The 19941-nt window shown below is 36.8% G+C and overlaps 1 protein-coding gene across 1 annotated transcript; it reads right to left on the bottom strand.

Moving 5' to 3' along the window:
* Positions 1 to 1391: 1391 nt before the first annotated feature.
* LOC122063963 (ABC transporter C family member 5-like) lies at positions 1392 to 12302 on the bottom strand. Its single transcript, XM_042627660.1, has 12 exons — positions 11591 to 12302; positions 9073 to 11363; positions 8630 to 8950; positions 8437 to 8523; positions 6758 to 7453; positions 6454 to 6618; positions 5241 to 5535; positions 4724 to 4938; positions 3186 to 3491; positions 3040 to 3103; positions 2642 to 2881; positions 1392 to 2350 (listed from the first exon to the last, which is right to left on the bottom strand). The coding sequence occupies exons 2-12, from the start codon at positions 11170 to 11172 to the stop codon at positions 2232 to 2234; spliced, it is 4608 nt and encodes a 1535-aa protein (XP_042483594.1). The 5' UTR covers positions 11173 to 11363; positions 11591 to 12302; the 3' UTR covers positions 1392 to 2231.
* Between the last annotated feature and the right edge of the window lie 7639 nt (positions 12303 to 19941).

Here is a 19941-nt window from a genome sequence, read left to right on the forward strand (position 1 = left end):
GGTTGTCAATATCAAAAAGAGGAGAAACTTTTAAGTCTGTCAGTTTTCTACTTCTTCTTCTGGTTTTCAGGGTCAAAGCATAAATGTTTTCACATATGCGACACGTGAGATGTAGTGAGCTAGTACAAGATCCAAGCGATGCAAATAAATCAGCAAAATGAGCTTATTTTAGTGGTAATAAGCTTTGGGTTGAGTTTAATACTTGTTCGGCCTTTGGTCTAGTGGCTTTTTATTGCAATCGACTATTTTAATAAACCTAAAATATTGAAAGGAAAAATGAATACAACATTTACTTTATTAGTTAGTATATATGGAGTCCTATTTGTTTATTTTATATGTTATTGTTTCAGTCAGGCTGGACTGATCTTAATTGGCCCTTATTGACAAGGGAAAAGGGCAAAGGGAAAAAGGAAAAGGGAAAAGGGAAAAGGGGAAAGGGGAAGGGGGTGGGGTGAGGGGAGATGCAGGGGTTGGGTCAGGCGGGTTCAGCTCAAGGACTCAACCTTGGTCCAGAGCGACACTGACTCAGGGCCAAGTTATCTCAGCCCAGGCCTTGTTTTGGCTCAGGATGGACTGGGGTTGACAGAGCCAAACTTGCACCCTTATATGGACGGATATGTTATTGTATTCGAGTATAAAATTTGATAAATGACCAATCCAAATGATTTCTTAGAAATCCAAATGATTTCTTAGATATCCAATTGTTAGATTCACCACTACAGCTCCGTTTGATTGCAATGGGAATTTAAAGGGAAGGGAAATGAAATTTTCATACTTTGAAAAGAAATGTTTATACATTATCCCAAATGATTTTATAAACTACTTAATTTTTTTAACTATATTTAATAATGATATATTTTACATGTAATTTTTATTTTACATATTATAGCAAAGGATTTTGGATACAAAATAAAGTGAAATTTTATATCCAAATATGGAATGATTTAAAAGTTAATGTTAAAGTCACATGGGTAATGATTACATATATTTCATTTTTTAGTATGAAAATTTCACTTCCCTTCCATTTAAGTCCCCTTCCAATCAAACATAGCTTACATCTTTTCGCAAAGCACAACTGGGTTTGTAGCTTAAGATACTCTTTGGACTGACATTAAATGGATCCATTTGCATTACAATTTAAACCAAAATTGGTAGATTGTCAAAATATATTTGATTTTGGGAGCAAACTAAAACAGCCATCAGAAAACGAATTTTACAACTATAAAGCAGCTTGGGCCATATTTAGGTTAAGAGTGTTCTCTATAAAGCAGTTTGAAACTGCACTTAAGAGTTTAACCACCCATGTCTCAGGGCCCAAGTGCAGATCCAAGTTTGTCTTGATGGGTTCAAATGGGATTGATAAGTTAAATTTATTTTTGGTAAAAGGGAGGTTAATAAAAAAGAATATTCTTTTATGATGATTGGTTTTTGTTGGCGCAGAGGGAAACAAACCAGTGGCTAGAGCCTTAAAGAGGGAAGAGAACTCTTCACAAAACAATCATGGCTTCCTAAACAGAACATACTGAGATAAAGAGTACAGAGAGTCCCCATTCTATTGCCTTGGCCTTGTCCAATTCAGCACTTGATTATGTGCTTGCTCAACCATTCGGCCTCTGCTGTGAGGGAGACACTCCTGCTTTGGATGCCAGACTTGTAGTGAGTGTTCTCTTTGCTTTAAGATAACTGCAGGATATTACATGACTAATCTGATCAAATCTACAAAATATCTTACAGATTAGGAATGGAGGAGACGAATGAGGACTTGACTCCTATGACAGAATAATTATGACTAAGAACGAAATTCACCAGGAGGCTGCACTGTGGAGTGTGGGATACATGCTCTGATGGGATGCTCCGCAAATTGATTAAGATGAACATCCGGGTTTGACACCAATACTGCTTTTATTGGGCACGTCGAACAAAAATGACCAGCTTATTTCTTCTGCTGGCAAATTATTGCCAATGACCCTCATAACCCAATTTCAATTTTTTGTTAAACAGGTAGGGCCAACCATGCTCTGGATTCCCTCAGCTTGCTCCGAGGAGTATTAACCTGTAAATGTTTATATAAGACCCTTTCCTTCCACGGGTTGGTTACAGAACAGAAATTCAGGTTGTTCCCTCCCCCTCTACTTGACAGCTGAGCGCTGAATTTGGGGGAGCATTGCTACTTGTCCACCCCAAATGCCTCTGCTGTTGTTAGTTTCTCTTCAATGTGGCAAGGCACGCCATCAAATTCCAAAATCTGACATGCCATTTGACCTTGATGAATACTCAGACACCAGCTTCAGAAACATAGATGACTTGTCCTCCAGTAGTCGCAGAGGAGAATTGAATTCAGCAACTCGACCTGCCAAAACATCCATCACCTGACTGATGAGTATTTCACAGGCATAGTCAAAGATACATACCCACAAATAAATTACTAGCAAAGTCCTTTCATGTTGGAGCTAGTGGCAGAATATATTTGTCAAACACATCTTAATGATGTTATCATTAACAGAATCAAGGAAGCATTCTAACAAAATACAGAGATATGCCCAATGTTACCTCGCTCTTATTATTGAGTTTGCAAATGTTGTCTTAAATTTTACCAGGTCTATTAGATGGAACAAGCAAGTTCAGAGACTACCATACTTACCATCACTAAGAACCAGGACCAGATCACTGTCAATAACGGTAGGTATACGATGTGCAATAGTGCAGACAGTACAATCATTGAACTCTGTTCGGATAATCTTCTGGATGAGATTATCAGTGGCTGAGTCAACAGAGGCTGTTGCCTCATCAAGCACCAGTATCCGTGCCTGCTTCAGCAAAGCCCGGCCTAGTGAAACAAGTTGCCGTTGCCCGACACTCCAATTATCTCCATTCTCTAACACTGCCAATTAACATAAGATACCATGATTGATGAGCACAGATAACCCTTAAAATAAACAATCAATACTGCAAGAAACGTATTCCCAATTTCCCCCCTCTTTGTTTGGATGAATGCATTTAATGCTGCTGTCGGTTTATACTAAAAGAGGTTATTCATACCTGGAGTGTCAAGTTTTTGCTCTTTTTGGCGGATTACATCTCCTAGTTGAGACTTGTCAAGAGCCTGAGGGAGAAAAGCACAACTAAATTGGAACTAAATTTTCAATCAGCATCTCAATGACAAGAGTGTGAGAAACATCTTTTACCTGCCAGATTTCATGATCAGAGTGCTCTTCAAGGGGATCAAGATTGTTCCTGATGGTCCCCTCAAATAAAGTAGGATCCTGTGGAATGATACTCAGACGACCACGCAGGTCATGGAGGCCAATTGTTGAGATGTCAATGCTGTCTATTATTATCCTTCCACTTTCTGGTTCGATTAATCTGAACAATGCCTGGATCAAAGTAGATTTACCACTTCCTGTACGGCCCACAATCCCAATCTTTTTTCCACCAGGAAATGTGCAGGTTACCCCATGGAGGACCACAGGAAGATTCTCCTTGTAACGGACCTTTTATAAACATGACATGACACTCAGTGGCAATGAACTAGAAATCTACAATTGAAGAGGGGGGGGGGGGGGAAATAGACGACATAGGAGAAAAAACTGAAAGAACAACTATTTGGAGAGTAGGAGAAAGCTACCACAAACAAGCGAACAGATGAAAGCTAAACAATGATATGTATAAGCACGAACTGTAATTTTCTTATCGCCATGGAGCTAATAAGGTGTTTCGCTGGTGTTTTTGTATTGATTTACTTAAAAAATGCAATAGGGATATAACGACTCGAAATGGTACGAACAATTTAAAAAAAAAAAAAGAGTTTATAATTCATATTAGAATACATGAATAAATAGCTACAAATTATGGTTCTCGGCCACACCCCCCCCCCCCCCCCGGGACCTCGCACATGCAGGAGGCTTGTGCACCGGGTATGCCCTTTTTTCTTATAGCTACAACATTAAGATTTTCAAGTAGTAACCATATTTGCATACAAGTCCCTATGCCCCGAAATTAGGTACCGATCACATCTTACACTCACATCCAGCATGCAGTATAACAATTGGGCCTGGGCTAAAATTGGTTAATGCATATGTAGAACTACTTAGCAATTTATAAGGGAAATAATGTGTTGAAGAGCTACAGCAGAAGCAGTTTTTAAATCAGTTGTCTACAGCTCATACATCTAACATAGATGCAAAGTATTGGGTGTAAACGTAAGAAAATTTGGCTTTTCATGCACATCTCAGTCAAATCAATAGAGCATAAATCCAGTTAAACAGAAGTTGGTCAGTGTCCTCAATGCCTCACTAGTCACAAGAGCTAATTCCAGTCATAATATCTGTTGGATAATAACTCTTTTCCCGTTAGCATTTTCTATAATACATTTGAAAGGGAACTAGTTGTATTCTATTTTAAACCATGAAAACTGGACTTCTAGTCACTGTTAACCAGCAAAGCACTGGCCTTTGATCATATTCTACTCCATTACGTAAGGTCCTTGCCTCCAGGTCGGAATAGCTATAATTACTAATTGTTGTTTAAAAATCAACTCAATTCTACGAAAGCCTAATGACAATATATTCTTATGAAAAAGATATGTTCTATTTAATTGTTCCAATACCAATATAACATTTAAAAAAAAAAAAACTCTATCGGATATTTTGCAACATTTCTAGGTTGAATCTTTAAACTTTACCCTAGAATTGAAATGCACAATGAAGAGAAACTGATCACATACCTTTAGGTCAATCAATTCAATGGCACCATTTTCTGGCCAGGAAGATGGAGGGCGAGAGTCTTCAATAATAGCTGGAGCTTCACTTGGGATTTGACAGTACTGATGAATACGCTCAATCGAAATAATTTTATTCTCAAGCTTGCAAAAGCTTAGAATCCAGCGTGATAACCGTGCATTCAAATTAAGGCCATATGTAACAGCAAGACCAGCCATACCTACATAGAATGAGAGTGATAAGAGTGATTATCAAAATGAAATGGCAACTTCCTCATAAGTTCCAACAAATTTAAAGTTATCTTGTTTTCGTATGGAAGTCATCTGACTCTTGTCCCAAAAATTTTAACTTGGATATTCATGGGTTCTTTGTACCGTATACAAGACAAAAATGTTTGACAGCTAAGAGTGGAACAACAACTGAGATAACTATAAAATTATAGTTTCAGTAGCAAATTGCAGCAAAATCACGTAGCATGAAAAGAGACAAAAAACTAACAGAAGTTGAGAAAATATTACACACTTGGATCAATGCTTCCATGTGGGAAGCTCACAAGTAAAGTCATGCAGAAGGCAAATACAAAAGTTGATAGTAATTCCATGCGCAAACACAGCCACTCAATGGCAGAAAGACTGCAGAAGAAGGGGCGAGCAAAACAATCAAGAAGATATAAATTCCTTTTCATGAACCGCTTTTCTTGCCCAAAGCCTCTAATTGTAGCTGCTCCAGCAATTGACTCCCCAAAAAGATGGATGATTGGAGATTTTTGGATGCTGACTATGCGAACAAGTTCACGTGATGAAGCCATGTAGTATTTCTGCATTCAAGCACCAAAGTTAAAAACTGATATAAGTGCAACCATAAGTTTCGAAATATACTTCAAAATTCCATCACATGGAGGCCCTTAATACGTGTTAATTGAGTATGATGATGCATAACCCTCAAAAACCAACTCCAACCATCATTGCTCCTCTCTAACACTCAAGTAGATTCCTTTCAGAATATTAAATTTAATTTAAGTAGAAAATCAATCTCTCTACTTTTACATTTAATTAACTTATATTTACTGGACTATTATATTTAAGAGTTAATTAAAGTTTTAATTTACACTTGACATTCATTAAATTATAATTACTACACTCCGTGGGTCACCAAGCTGATGTGGATAAAGGAACTGTGTAAATGGCATCCAGAGGGTCTCCAATTGAAGGGCATTCTAGATCAGCAATGTGATGCCTCTACAAGCCGGATATTCTGATCATTCAACAACCATACTTTTTTTTGGAGGGTGGGGGGGAGTGATAATTCAGTGTATTATTGCTCTCATGAAATTGACAACTATAACGAGGAAGTGCAAAAGAGTGAATCAGTTGGTCATGCCAGTGCCATTTTCCTGAGCTTCACAAATTACAAAAGATCATACTAGGTCCAAATTAATTAACATGAATGGAAGCAGCACATCAGAGAAATAGAAGTTCAGAACTACTTTAAAATAGATCAGCAACTTCTGAACTAGAAAGTCAATGTGTCTATTTGTATGTAGATATCCATAGTGGGATCATATAAAGCGGATGTTATTATTTTATATTTAACAATTAATGAATTACTCCTAAGGATTCTAGCGATACTGCACCTATTCTCCAAATTCAGAACTTCTTAGACTTGCAAGTTTGCAGTTAACGGATTTAGGTCAAAATTTTATTGTCAGGGCCTCAGGGGAAGAAAAAGACATTACCTGCATCCACAAGCATGCAATGGCCAAAGGGACAACTAAAAGCAAGACTTGCCAGGTTACTTTTGTCATTACACCAACTATGCCGAGAAGTTGTATTGTTGTTGCTGCAAATCCACCAAGTCTGAAAGGAATATCAAGATCCACAACACTTTGATCTACAGACACCTGGTATTTCATAAATATACGTGAAGGTAGATACTGTGAAAGAAAGGGGAAACAGAGGCATTGTTCCATGTCATGTTCTAATCTTCTAAGGGTTTCTATGTAGAAGAGTTTTACTTTCAAATGACAGCAGAATACTTACACGATTCAAGATCCGTCCGGCTGGGGTAGAGTCGAAGAAAGACATTGGTCCACAAAAGACACTTCTGAGCATCTTTGTGAACAACTTTTGTGCTGCTTCTAGACCAAATGTGGCTACCAGAACAGCCCTAACAAATACACACCATGAGCTCCCAAAAGCAAGGGCCATATAAACCACAAGAAGGACCGTATTACTAGTTTTAGGATTGTCGCCCTTAGTTTGTGGATTTGCCCAAGCCATCCACCAGCTGCTGGCTATTTGAAGCACTTGAAATAACGTTTGCGCAAGGATAATGGGCGGTACCAATAAACCTTTATATGCCGCCGCCATGTATGACAAGTACACCTTCATGCTAACTTTTCCCCTTTCGCGTTCCTCTTCCTGAACAAGCTGCTTTTTCCTTGGGCGTTTTGCTTTCTTTTTTTCCTTAATAGCTTTCTGGTCTGATAGTGATCCATTTTCCACTACATCCTTTGCTAAGTCGCTCATATTATTTGCAGTTGAATCACATTTTTTACTAAACATTATAGAACCAGAAAGAGGAACATTCCTATCTAGTTCATCAGATGAGTGTACAGAAATATCCAGAGCTTCAATTGCTTCGTGATGAGCTGAAACTAATTTGTTGAAATCAGTCCCAGCTTGCAAAAGATCTTCATATTTTCCAGCCTGTATGATATGACCTTCCTTAAGGACCTGCAGAAATGGAGGTTCAACATATTTATTAGAATGATTTGAAACCATAAACCTTGGCAGATATGTTCCTTGCTTAGAAACATTGTCCAATAATCCACCTCTTTTGATATGATTAAACTGAATGAAATATATCAGAAGCAACATAATACAGTTCAAGCATGACAAGAAGCTCATGCACACAAGTCAACCAGTACACATGTTGTCAGTTAACTAAATCTCAACACCACTGGGTTCACAAGGATATATGTTATCAGCATTTAAATAAGAATTAGGTAAATGTCTACTTTGAATGAGCAGAAACATAAAAAACGCATGTTTCAATTCAAATGCCATCCAAGAAGTTATTTCCACATGGAATGTCTTGATAGTGAGTTAATGAAAAGACCAGAAATTTCACCCCTTAGCATCAGATTCTATGAAATGAAGACACTGCAATCAGGACATTATTACTATTAGCCTAAGCAATTATATTTATCAATCTTCTGAGAGAGTTGAAGAAAGGATCATATGCCCCCTTGCATTGAGGCAACAATAAAGTAAATGCACAAGTAATGTTCTCTTAAATTACTAAGCATTGTGAACATTTCAACCTTTGAGATTTAACACAATCAATTTTTGTTTTTCTTTTCATCCGACATTTCAGAAAGAGAAATTGACAGAAGTTAAATTGAGCACATGATGTCAACAACAACAACAAACTTAGCCATATCCCAACTTAATGGGGTGGCTACAAGGATCCATATAAAACAAAATAGGAAAAGAGTCCAAACAGAAAAGGGGGAAGGAAGATATGAAAAGATGAGAGATGAGAGTAAGAGGAAAGAGGCACAGTCTGCAAGTCAGGAGAATCTCAGCTAAATGGGGTCAGTGATATGATGTCAATCTTCACAAAACCGTAACGGCACTTTAAAGTCCATAAAACAGAAAAAGTAAAATATAGAGAAAACATAAACACAATAATAAAGAAACAGAGTATTCCTTACCAATATCAGATCTGCAGCTGGCAGAAACTCAACTTGATGTGTCACAAAAACGACAGTCTTACTAGCCAATGCTGTCAATATGTACTCCTGCAACATCAAATTCCATGTTTAGTTAATATAAAAAAATTATAATATATTCATCACTTACGGTGTACCACAAGGAGAAAATATAAACGGTTCAGTGTGTGTCTACCTTAAATAATTCTGATCCTGTATGTGCATCAACTGCACTGAAAGGATCATCAAGCAAATAAATGTCTGCATCTTGGTAGAGTGCCCTCGCAAGCTGCACCCTTTGCTTTTGGCCCCCACTCAGATTAATGCCTCTATCACCAATGATGGTCTGGTCTCCATGCGATAAGAGCTCCAAATCCTTTTTCAATGAACAAGCGTGAAGGACATTCTTGTACCTGGCTTTATCCATAAGGCTGCCAAAAAGAATATTTTCTTCTATGTTTCCCGACTGTATCCAGGCTGACTGAGGGACATAAGCCACAGATCCACATATTCTAACCTAAATAACATCAGGAAACAAAAGTTCTACTCTTAATTCCCATGGGAAACTAAAAGACTTTCATAGAACTAGTAGAAACAAAACTTAGGAATGAGACTGCTATTTTTTATTAAGGAACTTACTTCGCCAGAGATTTTAGGTATCTCTCCAAGGATGCAAGAAAGGAAACTTGACTTTCCAGAACCAACCATGCCACAAACAGCCACACGCATCCCCTTCTCAACTCTCATCTGTATTCCTGATAATGTTGGCCTTAGGGAGGAAGGGTCCCAGCAAAATTCACCATCTTTAATCTCAATTGTGATGTTTGTGAGGCCCCTGGGGAGAACGGTAGTAGCATCTTCCTGCAATTCTTCCTCCTGCAAGAATCCAGAAATACGATCAAGAGACACCTTTGTTTGCGCCATCATCGAGACCAAGTCTGGGAAATTTCTTAGAGGCTCTTGGAGGATCCTGAAGGTCGCAAGAGCAGAAAGAACCCCTCCTGCTGTAAGCTGACCACCCAAGAGAATAGAAGTACCAAAAGTGACAACAGAAACGAAAATAGGGGAGCCCCAAAAGATGAATGTAATGAAAGCCTGGGAGTAGAGTGCTTTCCGAAGCCACTTAAATTCCACATGTCGCATCTCCTCCAGCTTCGCTTGGTATCTGTCCTCCCATGCTTGCAACTTGAGAATCCTCATGTTCCTCAGACACTCAGAGGTCTTCCTCATCCTTTCATCCTTGGCGGCCATCAAGTTGTCTTGATAATCTTCTTGCATTCTTGCAAGAGGAACAGTAACAACAATGGAGACAATAGTGGCAATTAGTGTTGCAACTGAGGCTATCCCTACATTCTTATACAGAATAGCTAGAGCAAGAATTATTTGCAGTGGGAGCATCCATATGTCATGGAGGTACCACGAGTAATCCCCTACTCTCTGCACATCAACAGCCATGTAATTTACAATCTCACCACTGCTGTGGCTCTGCCTAGCTCCACTCGAGAGCTTCAGTCCCTTCCGGTACACCATGGCCGTAAGAGCTGACCTCACATGCATGCCCAATATGTCTACTCCAAGGTACCATTGCCTGGTCGTAATAGTCTCCACCAGCTTCGCTGTGAAGAAGACTGCTGCCAGAACATAACCTTCATTATGGAATGTCTGAATTCCCCCCAGGTAGTCCACAAAGTAGGTGATAAGATAAGGACCCACATATGAAACAAGGGTATTCAAGCCAGCAAATACAGCATTACAGGCTGCCTCCTTCCAAAACGACTTCAAGATTGCCCAACCTAATGATGGTTGCTTAGAGGGATTCTCTTGCTTCAATTTCTCCCAGTTGGAGTTTAAAACCTTATAATTAGCCTTGGCTCGATCTTTCGGTGCCAGAAGAGGGATATCCCTGAGCTCAAGTGGCCTTTTTGCGCCCACAGACAGGAGAGGATTCAACCAAGAAAGTGTGATCAGGCTAAACAGCCTAGCATCGTTATAAGGGGTCACCTTAAGGCACCCTGCTGCTTCTTCTTCTTCTTCAAGCAGCAATGGCTCTCGAAGACTCGGGTTTCTGTGAATCTGTATACCCGTGGAACCTCCAACAGCAACAAAACAGAGGAAAGCCAAGGCTGGAATTGCAGCAAAGTTAGCCACAACATGTGAATTCAAGAACTCAGAGCCGTGTATCCACAGCCCTTTACCATCAACATACAGAGTATACAAACAGAGGACAAAGGATACAAACCACCATGTCCTCAGTAAGAAAGGGAATTTCTCCAAAGCCTTGAATTTACAGGAAAAAGCCGAAAAGCTCAGTACGAACCAAGCTAAAGCTTGAGAAGCAGGCAAGTAAAGAAGGGACCAATCCCTGCTCGTCCCATTTCCTCTATCTCTAATCAAGCCAGTGCCATCAAACCCTAACACCACAACTTGCAGAAACAGAACATAAAAACAGCAGAAAACTGAAGCTTTGAAACCGGTACCAATCTCAACATTGTAGATTCCTTCTTCACTCTGACGACTAACAGGAATCGAATTGGCATTCGTTGGTTCCTCCTTTATGACACGAACCCGTGAGACACAAGCGACTATCCGCCTGACCGATGCGAAGAAGAGAAAGAGAAGAACAAACGCTAAATGGATCAAAAGTGCTAGACGTTCCAAAGCGGACAAATGCTTAAAAGAGCTCACAAATGTATATATCGCCGGAGAAGAAAGCCCTCTGAGGATAAGACCGAGACCCATTACTGGAAGTGATCCGCCGGTGGTAAGGAAGACCGAAAACTACGAGTCGGTGCTGTTGTAGAACGTTTAAGCGAAGAGAACTGAATCCTCTGTATCTTCTGACGAGCATTTCACCATCTGGTGCAATCAAATTGTGCGGAAAATGGAGAAAAGACGCAGAGAGGAAACGAATGGTTACTTGGGAAGAGGATCTGTAGACACATTGCATATAGAAACAAAAACGACTTTCATCAACCAAAACAACACGAAAACCAAAAAGCGAGAGAGAGGAAGAAGAAGGTGAATGAAATCCGGCGTTTCTATATTTCTCTACGTTATCTGAGCACAGAACAGAACAGAACAGAACGAGACAACAAGGGAGCTAAACTAAATTCTGAAACAGAACCCGAAAACAAAAAGAATCCAAAACAAACCAGACCTGCTGAAATTCGTTTTCCGAGCCACTACAGATTGCCGATGCAGCTCTGCGAGATTATCAGAAGCAGAACAAGGTGACCCAGATAGATTGAACTTTGCTACTTGAAGAATTTAACCCAGGAAGACAGACGATCGTACATTCGTTGCCATGGATCTTCTGATTTTTCACAATGCACACTCTCTACTCTCTCTTTTGTTTCTCAATCTATAAAAGAAATCCTTGTTGCATTGGCGATGAAGTAAATGCAGATCTACCCTTTTGGGTTTAATGTCTTGTTGGGTGATCACTAGATCCATCTGTTCTATAAATAGCTTACAGATTATACTCCTAGTGGCCCAGTGTGTTTGTTACTAAACAAGTGTGAAGGAAGAGGAGAAATCAAAAGTTACCAAGTGGAAGGAGAGAGAAAAGAGAGAGAGAAATGATGATGATAACATTGATGAAGGAATATTATTGTCTTGGGGAATGCATATACTGAGTTAGAACGAAGGGTTATATCATCAAGATCAATGTCAGTCACTTGAGGAGATTGATCATGAGAGGGATATGGAATGTTTGTTTTGGAGAAGAAATGCTGTGCATGGTTTTATTTTAATTGGGAAAGGTTGGAAAGAAGCTTAAAGAGATGTGAGGAGATGAGATGAGCTGTTTGGGCAGTGTTTCAGTGCCCTTTTTTTTCTAGGTTGGTTATGGGTTGGGTGGTGGATTCTGATGAGAGTGTGAGTCTGATTGCATATGTGAGTTTTAGTCATGTTTTTATTATTAAAAAGGAAAGGCTGGGGATATGTTTGTCTATCTCTCTTCTCCTTCTCTTTGAAAAGTCTCATATGCCCCTCTCATTTTGGTATTCTTTTTTTTTTTTTTTTACAATTACATACTAAGGAATTGCCCAGGGAAACTTTACTCACGCATACCAAGGGGAAGGGGGGATACATGTGACAGGAATCGATACTTAGAACAACCACGTTCCTGACACTTGCATTTCAGGCAGAAGCTCCAACCGGTGCGTTATGCATTGGATCCACCCCATTTTAGCCTTTCCATTGGTAAAATTATGGATTGAGCTAATTCTAAATTAAAGGGAGAGGGTTCCCCACTATGCCAATGTGAAAGAGAATCTGCACACTATACCAATGGTGGTTTAAAGAATGGTATCATCCATTTGAACATTATATAATTAGAGTAGTAGAGGAAAAATAATAAGGCGAGAGAACGCTATCCAATAGCGCATATACACCAAAGCATGAGGCCAATGAGAGAGCGCAAGTGAGTATCTTCAGTATGGGGCAACATGGTCTTTTTGCACTTGCTATTCTTGGCATAGGTATACGCTATCGGGTAGTGTTCTTTCTTCCAAATAATAAAGAATCATGTATGAAGGAAATTGTACCCTTCTATCATGTGGGAAATTTTTTTTTTTTTTAATCTAAATTAAAATAGGGAGAGGGTCTCTAAAAGGCCAATATGGGGGGAATCTGCATGCTACACCAATTGTGGTATAAAGAATATTATCATCCATTTGAAACTCATATGATTAGATAAGAAAAGAGAAAATGATAAAAAAAAATTCATATAAAGGAAAATATCATGTAGAACTTCTTACCTAAATTAAATTAGAGAGAGGGTTGGCTATGTCATTAATGTTCAATAAGTAGACAATATATATCAACCATAAGATTAGACATGAGAGGGCAAAAAAGTCTCTTTAAATGAAAAAGAACACATGCTCAGCACTTTGGTAGCGTGTCCAGACTTTTCTCATTATGTTCATCTTTACCTGGCTTTGTGTATGGTCTGTTTTACAAAGTCATGCATCACCATCTCTTTGATTCTCTCTCTCTCTTTAAAGTTAATAATTTATAAAAAAAATTGAATTCTTTGACCTTTGTTGTGAATATGGCTAGGTTTGGTCAACATTAAGAAAGTAATTAAGAAAGCTTATGAGGGAATGCTCAATTTTACTGTTAAAAGCACATTTTCACGTAAGCGTATGTACTTTTTTTTTTTTTATCAACATTTCTTTGCCTAACTTGAGAGGCTCAAATTCTCATCAAATCAAAAATTTTAATTATTAATTGATTAGTGTCATTGCATGCAACAATCCTCTTGTTTAGCCAACATGCATGCCAGCTCACATTACACTCCACTCTCACAAAAAATATTATTTTTTTAAATAACAAAAATACCCTTGCCTTCTCTTTTATACCCTTTTACATGACTTATAAGACTATCTCCCAACATATTTTATAATTATAAATTGATATATTGTACTTGCATCTAATTAAAAACTAATTATTTGCATGAGGACGAAATTTCGGTCCTCTATGTAAGTAATTAATGACTATTCTATTACGAGAATTTGTTCTTTTGTTTGACCAATTTGGTAAAAAACAAGGTTTACAATTTTTTTTTCCTATGCCTATCTCCGCATAGAAACTAAAAGATGGATTTATTTCAATTTTGTTTCTATGCTATCAGAAAAAATCTTTATTTATTTCAAGTGACACAACTTACATTATTACCCAAAAAAAAAATAATAATGTATCTTACATCTAGGGGTTTAAATCAGTCGAGTTTGGTCAGTTTCAATCGGACTTAATTGGTTCCTACTAAGTTAAGGTTTTGTACCATTTTTGTTTGTTTAAATAATTAGACCTTGAAGATCAGGGCATGGAAAAACTTCTATTCATTCAATCGGTTATTAGTTCATAATTGATCTTTAATAAGTTTAATAGATTTGTCAAGATATAAACAAGGTAATTGGCTTAAATGGGCTAATCAGTGTATAAATGATTGAGTGTTTGTTAGTCACAGTATTTGGCCAGTCTCAGATGGCAACCGTTGGCCACTACCTTACACCGGGAATGCATGATTATTAATCAACTGGTGATTGAGCCCAACACGTTTAGTAATCCGTCAAATCAATCTCGGGCTTCAACTAGTTAGTTTGTGTCAAATTTATTAATACTGGCTAACTTTTAACCATTGCTGGAAAACATGGTTTTAACTCGCCTAAGTCAAGTCAAAATAAGGAAAAACTTGGTCATGAATCATGTAAACCCGGCTAATACTAAAAAATAATTACACTCGAAACTGAGTTTGATCCAAATTACAGTAAACTTGCCTAGTCTGGTCAAAGACTAACCAATGCAATAAACGTTTGTAACTCTTTAATCTTGAAAATTGAAAAAAGTCATTGACCAATCTTAATTCTTCAAACCCAAGTTTAAATAGGTGAGTTCTCTAATTTGATGTTTATTAAAATTTTTAAACTTGGGGTTTGAATGAAATTTGAAAATTGGAGACAGATTTATTGAGGACTCTTTATTCTTGAAAATTGGGCACAGATATTGAGGTTTTTGAAGTTGGTAATATGCTTTACTAAAAAAATACTTGGGAAAGATGGTTTTTTTTTGGGTAAAATGGGAAAGATGCTTAAGTGGAATGAGAGTAGTTGTGCCATAATTGAGTGTGGGATATGTGGGTCTTTGGTTATGGATATGGATTTGATAATGGGTCCCATGTCTGGCTTCTAGTTGGTTTATCTGCCTAGTGTAAGTCTTGTATAATATATATTCGGAGATATAGAAATGTCAATTCTGACCCGAATCACCTTCCTAACTATTAACCTACTATTACCATGGTTTTAGGTATTGGGGTCAAATCGACTATATTCGCCATACTGTATTAATATTGGCTGAGATCGATCCTAATACTTGACCAATTTAAGATCGGGTATTGTATTGATATTTAGGGTAAAATCGTCAAAAAACCTAATTTTTATATAAAAAAAGGGTAATATTGATCGATACAACTGATCTCATATCGATATCAGCCAAGCCCCTATACTGATACAAATACCGATATTAAATCCTTGGCTCCTATTATATTTTGAGAAGCTGGCGAGTAGACGGATCAAACTAGCAACCCTCCTCAAACTTATGCTAGAGCCCAACTCCGTAATTTTCTACCATTGAACAAGAAGTTCATCTCCTACATCTTTGGATAATGAAAGTTTCATACATCTATGATGATTGCTTTTGTATATGTTGCGATCACATGAAATTATATGAAATTGTAATGGAGCTTAATGAGCTCCTTGATGCATGTCTACTTGTAATTTTGAATTGAGCCCTAAGTAAATTTAATACAGTTATTCAGGAATAAAAAAAAAGAGAAAATCTTTATATTCAGATAATTATTGTGGCCCAGTGGACCCCCTATTTTGGCTCCTTGTAGATGGGGGTGTGCCCCAATATGGGGCTTGGCAGAAAAAAAAAGAAAGAAGGATATCTGCATAATTCTTGTGACTATACAAAACCATGGTCCACAATGCATCAATGGATAAAAAAGGCATTATCAAGTAATTATTATAGAATAGTAATTTGTGATTGGAAGATAACATATAAGTATTGGACCCTTTTAGCATCAATGGCTCTAGACACTAAGTCCCTTTAGAAAACTGGGACCAACATATATTGAAGGGTCCATATGGAGATTGTCTAGGTCAAAGTCAACCTTATTGTCCTCTTTCTTTTTTTTGGTAAGGACCTTATAATCAATATAATCATTTAATTTTATCCTAATAAATGATGACAAAACAAATTAATAATACTCCTAAAACATAATATCTATTAATCTAACTATGTACAAATATATGAAACTAAAAAGGTAAAGGATGTAATGGAGAAGCTTAATGTTCTTCTATTTTAAAAATAATTAGCTAAAATTAAATATCATTTTTTCCCTTAAATTAGTGACATTTCTACCTTTCCTAAAAATAACTTAACTCATCCAATTCATTGTTGGAGAACTAGTCCTTTTACTTGACTCATCCTTTTTAAAACATAATGACTCAAGTGAGTCAAACTTGGTTAAAGGTAAATAACTTTTTTTTATATTAAATAGTTATGTTATAAATATAAAAATAATATATAGGAAAAAAAATAAATAAATCATTTATCAGTGAATTTTGAGTTTCTATTAGAGTATACATGTTCAATAAGAAATCATACTTAATTATGTGAATCATTTTATGAAGCTTATGGTATAACTTGCCTCTTGCGAATTTCATGAACCAAAATCACAAGGTCATAACAAGACTCAAGTGATTCGTCCAAGTCTAAACCTCGTTTCCCAACAATGAATTCCAAATTTTAAATTTGATAGTGAGAGCTTTTTTTAAATGTAAACTAGGTTTGGTTTCGATTAGCTTCCCACAAGCCTTTTTGAGAAAAGTGACCAAATTGCATGCTAGAAATCGAAACAACTGATAGGTTGTTAAGACCAGCATCATATATTAGTTTATTCGTTTAAAAGTACAATTATAAAAAGGTGGACCACATCCATGCTGATTGGTTAGAAGTGAAGTGAGTGAAAGTAATTAGAATTTAATATAAAAAAGAGAGAAGATTTTGTGCATGAACATGTTCATGGCCATCTCTAGGGAGTGTCTAATATTATTTCTATAGTCTACTACTCGGAACAAGATTTAGTTCCTGCGTGAGTTGCAACACTTTGTAACTTAGCAGATAAAAGTTTGGACCAAATTTTCCTTAAGCATGGATGAGGAAGAATGGACCGAGGATTTCGGAAGGATTTCGTAGGGTATAGGCAAATAATAAACTGTATTATCAATTAATCATAAATAGGAGGGAAAATATTGATAATCATTGATAATTATATGATTCTTTCGCCGCACAATGCAGGAAAACTTTCCCCTAAGAACTTGTTCATAATTATAATCAACGGAAACTTTGTCCTAAACATAAACTGTACAACCAATTTAATTTCTTATTTTTTCAAAATATTAAATAGGAGAAAACACAAGGGGCATAAACGAGCTATTGATTATGCCATGAAAGAAAACATAATACAGGAAAATGAAGACATTAGAAAGTCAGAGATGGAAAATTATCCCTAAGGCTTGGATATGATCATTCTTAAATTGATGAGAAGAATGCATAAAATTCTTAAATCGTTTTTTTACCTTCAAAGACTTTCTGTGTACTTCCATAGCTGTCAACATATTTAGAAGACATAAGAGACCATTTGTACATAAAGTTCAAACTGATTAGAAGGTGTGATGTCATACTTGTGGATGGTGGTTGAATAAGTCTTTTTATTGGAAAGTTATGTTGAAATTTGGCAGTCCCTGGAACATCAAATGATGCTTTTCCAAGTCAATTGGAGAATAAACAACACTCTTTGTTGATTTTTTTATCAATCCATAAAGAGATATCATGAATGACTCCATGATATTTTTTTTTGTCAAAAAGATTTTTTATTTGTTTTTATTTATATATATATATATATATTAATAGGTATCCAAGCCTTTGGTCTGATTAGTCTCATAAGTTTATACTGACCTTACAACTGTAAGGACTTGGTCTTACCAGGGTTAAATGAGAACCATTCAATTTTCACCGAAAACAGTGAAAAACGTTAAACACACCAGTGTGAGTGGCCCAAGGAAGTAAGGGTAGTCAAACTCAGAACCACATGTTTACTGAGACGAAGATCCTTACCAACTCTGCTATCCCCTTTAGAGGAGTCCACATCCTCTACAGTAAGCGGTGAAGTGCGGCTGAGAACATTTGGACACGCACCCTAAGGAACTCCCAGCCTCCCAACGCTCATTGCACCGATATAACAACTATAGACGATTTTCACATCCTAAAGAGACATTATCATCATATAAATACACTCTTAAAAAAAACTATCTACTGTACAATAATGTGAATCAAGCTAAACCTAGGACCTATTCTTACCAACATAGCGCATAATAATATATACCTTGACATACAGACTTTTGCAAACAACCTCAAGGAGTTACTTCCTGCATTTTTCTTGAAATGAAACATGATCACTATATGTTACACTTCCCTCTATCATGTTTAAAATAATGCCTCACAAAGGCATAAAAGAAAAAAAAGGGGCTAAAATTATTAACATGTCTAACTTAAAATCAAAGCTCAAACTGTTAGGTGGGGAGACTCAATTGGTATATGAAATCATGCAAGGTCTCAAATTTGATTAATGTGAGATTTTTTTCAAATGTTCCCTCTCATGTGTTGCCCTTCTTTTGGGTGACAATACACGTGGTATGCAACCCCTCTTCTGGGTGATCATACACAGATGTTTAATATTTGATATAACAGTTGTTGACTCTAATACCATATATTGAAGGGTCAGAGAACTCCTCAAGTATATGAAAATATCAAGGATGTGAACAAACCGACCTGAGATTATATCTTCTATCCTAGGTTAGCATTCCATTACAGATAAAAGAGTCTTTCTAGTGGTTGTTGGGAGATCACTACCAAAAAAAACTCCTAAATTCTTAGACAATATTATCAGTATCCTTCACTTTAATGAGATAACTTTAGTGGCCATCATGGATTTCATGGTAGTGATACAAAACCCTTTTCAGTCATGATAGTAACAGTTATAAGGATAAACACGTGAAACTTATAAACAATAGGTTGAATGAATAAAAGTTTCTCCCAAAGCCAAAATGCTTCCCTTTCATGATGTGCAGGATGAGTACTGGATGAGTTAAGAAGCCCTTTCTTTCTGGCCGGTGCAATTGGCCATCATTTGGTGAAACTGATATCAGCCATTATTAAACACCCCCTACCCCCCCCCCCCCAACCCCCGCCAAATTCCCAAAAATAAAAAATAAAAATTCACAAGTGCACAAAACAAAAAGAAGAGAAAAGTTTAAAAGGAATTGAAAGATATTTTTGAGCAATAAAGGATATTTTGTAAGCTATATACAATCCAAAATGCCTTTGTTTCTAAAGATGAAGGAACTTGGGATTTTAGTGAAATTGCCTTTTTTTTATTATGCATATTTGGTAACTTCATTTTCAAAATAGCCAGTTCTAAGAAAGAAGACAAACTTTTATTATATATATATATATATATATATTATATATATATATATATATATATATATATAGAGAGAGAGAGAGAGAGAGAGAGAGAGAGAGAGAGAGATTACCTTATTATGTGTGTCTCAAATTCTTGATTTGTTTTGAAAATGGACTCTGATAAAATTTGGTGATAATCCAAATGAGATTTTTTCTGAGATCTGTGAAGATAATAAAGGGCTTGGTGGTACGATTCAATGGATTAACCCGATCGACTTAGAGGAGTATTTATATATTATGATGTCTTGTTGTGTAAACAAATGAGATTTAAGATTTTTGAACAATATCACAAGTTTGGGTATTTTTGAGATATCTCCATTATAATCTTTTCTAACTTAGTGAATCATTTTTTTTTTTTTCATCTGAAGACGACGTAACACATCACTTATTTGTCATCTTGTGTGATCTATTTGTTTT

Source organism: Macadamia integrifolia, unplaced genomic scaffold (assembly GCF_013358625.1).
Source record: "Macadamia integrifolia cultivar HAES 741 unplaced genomic scaffold, SCU_Mint_v3 scaffold1497, whole genome shotgun sequence".
Lineage (NCBI taxonomy): Eukaryota > Viridiplantae > Streptophyta > Magnoliopsida > Proteales > Proteaceae > Macadamia > Macadamia integrifolia.

Excerpts from the sequence above, each read along its gene's own strand:
- LOC122063963 (XM_042627660.1), bottom strand. The coding sequence starts at position 11,172 with ATGGGTCTCGGTCTTATCCTCAGAGGGCTTTCTTCTCCGGCGATATAT. Across the intron at positions 8,951-9,072 it reads TACCTAAAATCTCTGGCGAA|GTTAGAATATGTGGATCTGT; the intron begins GTAAGTTCCTTA and ends GATGTTATTTAG. Across the intron at positions 8,524-8,629 it reads CAGGATCAGAATTATTTAAG|GAGTACATATTGACAGCATT; the intron begins GTAGACACACAC and ends TTGATGTTGCAG.